Raw genomic sequence first — 5,913 nt, forward strand, 5'->3', positions numbered from 1 at the left:
TACATGTTATAAAATATTATTATTACAATAATATATAATACATAATAAATATATTATATATAAGTATCGTTTACGTACAAATAGTATGACTGTGTAACTAAATAAGAAATTAGAATATCATTTATCTTCTATCAAGAATAAAGAAGTTTCTTATCCAACCATTGATGTGTGATTTGAATAATATTATGAAAGTTTGGGATCTAAAATGTTATTATTTGTTTTAAAAAAAATCTTAAACAATGTTTTGATTTAATTTTTATTTTAATATATTTATGTAATTTTTTATATATAATATTTTTTATTTATTTAAAACTTATATGGCAATTATAAAAACTTGGATAAAAATAATTAATAAATTTTCTAAATAAATACAAGCAAACATACATTACATTTTGTTTGTACCTAGTAATTATTATATATATAGTCTTACAATTACATTTTGTTTGTACCTAGTAATTATTATATATATAGTCTTACATTAAATATAATTATAACAATAATATTTTATAATATTTAAATTTATATTAATATAATTAATAAATATATATTTTTAATTAATTTTTAAAATATATTCCTCTATATATTTAGAATATTACGTTAAAATTATTTAGAATATTATTTTAAAATTAACAAGATATATATATATATATATGATAAAATACATAAATAATGGTCTCACAAGAGGATATGAAAAGGTTGAGCAAGTATATAGAGTTAATTGGTAATGAAAACCACAAGCTTGGATGGTAGAACAATATCTAGATTTCACTCCAACATACAATCAATCTTCATCTTCATGGCTTATTGTACCAAAATTAGTGGGTATCTTCTGGTTTAACCTCACTCCTATAAAATTTTTAAAAAAAATCCCAACAGATCGTGATAACTCGGTACAAGCTACAACCCCAAGCCAAACACATGATTTAGAACCAAATGATAATTTTGAGCTCATGATGAAATATTATTTTAGTGCATTGCATTCCAGTGGACTTGACTATTCTCAACCTGCAGTTCTACAAAAAAACACTCACATCCTCCATGGATCTGAAACAACTTGAAAAGAATCAGAGTTGAATTCTACAGCACAAAATTGGAGAAAAATAAAATAATTAGTGAAACGTGAATTCTGACCAGAGCGTTTCATTTTCACCGTCTCTAGTCTTTACGTCTTCACCAAGAAACATCTATCAGTTCTCGCCACCTGTATAGAGTCCTATTGCTTCTTAAGTGCATTCATTTTGTCCCTGAGATAGTATAGCTTGGCTCTCCTTACTTTCTTTTTCTCCAGCACCTTTATCTCCTTTATATTTGGTGAATACCTATTCATGAATATGGTCATTATGTAAGGACAAATAGATTGCCAACTTGAAATGCACTCAAACAGGTACAATGATCAGACATTTTATTTTTCAAACAAATTTCATAATTTGAAAAATCAAACCCTCTGTTAAACTCAGCAAGTAAACATTTCAAAGAATAAATACTTTTGATGACAGTGTCCTCAACCTCGCAAAGCATATGTTAAGGTCCTGAACCATCTATGTGAAGGTTGAGTTCAACATCACTGCATTTCTATGCCTCAACTTAACTAAGCATGTATCCAGCAAAAGTCCAAAAAGGTGAATAAATTTGAATTCATAAGGTAGGAAAAGACAAATTCTTACTTTTAGATAAACATATTTTTTTACCAGATTCCAGGTAAGTGTATAACTGAGTAGCAAAATAATCTCAGAATCCCAGTATGTGTAAAAAAAATTAAAATATAAAATCCCATATATAAGTCTATTCAGAAAGCTTTATCAAAACTAGAGGCTCATGGTCCAAGAACATTTAACTACACACAATTTACTTGGGTAGAACTGACAAGGGGAGAGAATTATCAGCTAATTAGTCTACAAATTTAAGTTAGATTGCCTCCAGCTTTCTGGGTTAATATATAGGCAACAAAACATATGATTCCTCTCCAATTTATGAAGGAAGTCAGGTAAACAAAACACAAGATGAGATTTTTTGTTAAAAGTAAGTCTAGTCTACAGCCACTTACAGTGGAAATAAGGATTCTACCCCAACCCCAGCCACCAGTCTCCTTATTCTGAATGTAGTATTTAAACCAGCATTTCGCCTTGCTATGACAATGCCTTTCAAGATTGAAACACGTCTCTTGTTCTCAGGTACTTCCTGTTCACATATAAAGAACAACAAAATTCAGCTAAGCTAAACATTAAACAAAGTTGAGGACATTCTTCCTTGAGCAAAAACTTAATACCACTTTGAGCTGCACAATGTAACCAGGCTTTATTTCTGGTATTTCTCTCTGTGTCCTCACGTCCTGTACAGCTTCCCTATCTAAAATCTACAAAGTAAGATATCAAAATAAGATAAAACCCTCAGAAGATGTATCTATCTCCAAACAAATAGTTAGAATAAATATATGCCTGCATTATGTTCCTGGCAGTTTTATCGAGCCTCTTAAATTTGATTCGTGGAGGTACATCAGATACAGATGCAGATAAATTCACTGATGGTGAATCAACTGAATTTCCCATTGTCGAAATGGACCTGGCAGAGAAAGGAGGTAACACTTCTGCAGACTGGAACAAGCGCCGCTGAGGACATCTGAACACCAACGGGACCGACGATGACCCATTACTAGTTAAAGTCTCAGTTTTGAAGCCGATTTTTGTCTGGTAAAATATATGACAAGCATCATTCAAAATGTCTACTTCAAATAACACAGACCCTAAAAAAAAGAGGATGCAAGAAAATAAAAAGTTTTCACAAATGACAAGCATCAAAGAAACTTTTCAACGAGCTGGATAAACTCTTAATCTGACTATGAGATTTTTAAAGTAAATATTCGGCAGTCTATGTTGTCCAAGAACTTTAGTTTCTTTCGTCTTGTTGTTGGGTTGAAATGAAGTATAGTTTCATTTGTATCATAAGTTGGTCGGGTTTGACTGTTTGTATTTACTTCTAAGAAATCAATACGTAAAAATGGTACTAGTACCCACCCAAGAAAAAATAGAAAGACAGTTGAATATGTCTAAGATAATGTTGATGCTTTTAGGGTGGTATACATACTCCTTGAAGGATCATCAGCACAGAGATAGATAGATAGAATAATGAATAAACTGAAATAGAGTACAGCATTAAATTGCACAATATAAAAGTACTAATAATATGTCACTGACCAATCTTCAAACAATTATTTCTATTTTTCATCAATTTTGTCTAGTGGTTTTAAGAGTGTTACACCACCTACAGAATTAAGTATACATAACCTCAACAAGGTAAGACATACAGAGACGAAAGCCTGAATACTGAAAAACAATCACCTTGTCTAAAGGCAAGCCTCAAAATGAGCATTAAACATTGCCACCTAGTTTTGTATATCCTAAATAATTATTCCCTTGCTAATGTCCATGACTTATTACATGAAATCGAATTAACAGACAAAAATTGAAACATGGTTTACAGAAACATCACTGAAAACAACATAAAAAAGATAACAAAAGCCTGTTTAATTTACTTATAAGGCCTCTAAATTTATATTGGAAATGATATTTATATTAGAAAGCACATACAAATACTGCTGGAGATTGGTTAAACTTGGAGAGGCAACCCAAGAAGGAACTCTTTGAGGACCCATCTGAGTTTCCAACAAACTTTACAGCAGCCGAACCATTTGCAGCTGAAGAATTAAGCCTCCGGTAGAGTAGCTCCTGTCCACCCATTATACCAAATATTAGGTTTATCTAAAGTTCATCACAGAAGCACTACTGAGAACCAAAAACAACATAAAATTGTGCATAAATTAACATCATAGCTTTCAAAACAGTAACTTGAGATAGTACCCCCCAAAAATAAATCAACAATTTTTCACCCAATAAACAAAACATGGGTTACAATCAAAAATCAAAATGGGTACATTCATGTTATATCAGGTAAAACCCAACCCTCCCGTGGATCACTTCAATCGTCCCAAGGATTTTGGGTGAACATTTCGACACAAACATCGTTCATATAGTTCTAGCGCCAGATGAATGAAGCGAAGAAAGGTTTAAAATAAGAAAATGGGTATGGCGGAAAGAGAAATTGAAGTGAAAGGGGAAGAGAGAGATTACCTTGGTAGGACGGTTCAGATAAACGAGTTCTTGAGGCTTCAGAATTCTCGCCATTGATTGACTCATGAGATGAAAGAGCAACAGAGGTTGAAGAAGACGAAGAAAATGACTGACAACTGCGTTTTAGGGCTTCGTGGATACTCTTTTGTTTTTTTAGAGAGAACGTACAAAGCATTTTAAAAATAATTGTTAAAAAAATACTCCCTTTATTTTACGTTAATTCTACTATGTACTTTTGTTTTAAAAAAAAAAACATTTTTAACCTATTGTTTTGTCAAATAATTAAAGATGGTTCCTTGAATTCGTATTCGGTCATATTTTTGCCGTCAAGTTTATTTATCAGCTTAAGAAATGTATGAATACGTAAAAGACATCAAATTATATTTGAAAGTACTTTATCTCAATTTAAATTTAGGAAATCATTTTTAATCATTTTACAAAACAAGATTAAAAGATATCGAAGGTCTATCATAGAATTAAGTAAAAATGCAGGACCCAAAATAATATAGATCTTAATTTTTATTAGGGTATTTTACATTTATATACATAGAATTTAAAGTATTTTTACAAAAATATCTTCAACCAAATTATTTATAAATACTAGTGTCATGTCAGCACCATGTATCAAAATTCAAAATAATCACAACCAGAATTTGAAAAAAAAAAGAGAAAATCTCACTTGCTGAAAATTTTCGTTTTTCTTTATTTTAAAAAAGCTATCTTTTAGTAGCTTATGATATTAATAAAAAACCAATTGTTTACATTTTCCTAAAAAGTTTTTTCTTATAGACTAAAAACTCCACTTTAAAATAACATTATCTCATATATATTTTGGTTACCTATTTTGCTTAGTCACCTTTAAAACCATGATTTCATTTTTAGATTATATTGTCTTGTCTTGTTGTAGCAACATTTACGTTACATTCAGACATATTTAAGAAACTAATGAGTTACAATAAAGTGTAAGAAGTTACCATATAGCTTATTAGCAAAATTAGTATACTTAATTTTGTTAGTAATGTAACTGATTTTATGATGTTTAAGATACTATTTAGTTTCCCTATGAGTTTTTTTAAAAACATATCGAAATTGCTGTATAAAATATCCTTATTTAGAATATCATTTAGTAGCTTTTAAATATGAAATAACAAAATATTTTATAGTAACTTAAATTATGTTTAAGTTTAAAGTTTAGTTTTTTTTTTTTTTTTGTTAACAAACTATAAAATAAACTAAATGGTAGATGATGATTCCGGTCATTTTTTCCGGCAACGGCAAAAAAAAACGTATGTTTTTTACATATCAAAATGATCACCTTGAATAGTAGGTCGCGATGATATCACTTTTGAACCCAACCGACTAGCAGTGCGGCGGGAAAAGAATTTTGAAGTCAATGATACGAGAGAGAAAAAAAGCATAAAAGACAAAAAATAATTTTTAAAAAAAAGCAAAAGTTTGCAAAATCGGTATATAGAATTCGGTGTGTACCGTTATTTTTGTAAATAAAATGATATATTGGTTGTGTGATGTAATTTTTCATTTTTATTAAGTAATTTTCAGTATATTTGATGGTGTAGCATATTATATTTAAATTTAAGAATTATTGGCAGCAAAAATATCTTAGTTATTAAAAAATTTACAATTAATACTTAGTCTTTTTTTTCGTATTAAAAAATAAAATATATTTTGTCACACTTTCTTGTCACGAGTAGGCCCTTAGTCGTTAAGTATTATGTATGAAAGTGATTTACTATTTAAGTATTGTGAACTTAATGAATTAGTAAGTCAA

General features: G+C 29.6%; 1 protein-coding gene across 2 annotated transcripts; it reads right to left on the reverse strand.

Annotated features, from left to right (window-relative positions):
* Positions 1 to 686: 686 nt before the first annotated feature.
* LOC133822322 (large ribosomal subunit protein bL19c-like) lies at positions 687 to 4,293 on the reverse strand. 2 transcript variants are annotated; one of them, XR_009887858.1, is made up of 7 exons: positions 4,125 to 4,293; positions 3,585 to 3,722; positions 2,436 to 2,684; positions 2,267 to 2,353; positions 2,045 to 2,178; positions 1,132 to 1,319; positions 687 to 1,044 (listed from the first exon to the last, which is right to left on the reverse strand). XR_009887858.1 is itself a non-coding variant. In XM_062254601.1 (6 exons), exons 1-6 carry the CDS (start codon positions 4,188 to 4,190, stop codon positions 1,214 to 1,216), a joined length of 780 nt encoding a protein of 259 aa, XP_062110585.1. In that variant the 5' UTR covers positions 4,191 to 4,293; the 3' UTR covers positions 687 to 1,213. The 2 variants fall into 2 exon arrangements, 1 of the variants encoding a protein (XP_062110585.1); XM_062254601.1 differs by having other exon boundaries at positions 687 to 1,319.
* Positions 4,294 to 5,913: the final 1,620 nt, after the last annotated feature.

Source organism: Humulus lupulus, chromosome 3 (assembly GCF_963169125.1).
Source record: "Humulus lupulus chromosome 3, drHumLupu1.1, whole genome shotgun sequence".
Classification (NCBI taxonomy): domain Eukaryota; kingdom Viridiplantae; phylum Streptophyta; class Magnoliopsida; order Rosales; family Cannabaceae; genus Humulus; species Humulus lupulus.

Excerpts from the sequence above, each read along its gene's own strand:
- LOC133822322 (XM_062254601.1), bottom strand. The coding sequence starts at position 4,190 with ATGAGTCAATCAATGGCGAGAATTCTGAAGCCTCAAGAACTCGTTTAT. Across the intron at positions 3,723-4,124 it reads ATCTGAACCGTCCTACCAAG|GAGCTACTCTACCGGAGGCT; the intron begins GTAATCTCTCTC and ends ATGGGTGGACAG. Across the intron at positions 2,354-2,435 it reads CTGCCAGGAACATAATGCAG|ATTTTAGATAGGGAAGCTGT; the intron begins GCATATATTTAT and ends CTTACTTTGTAG.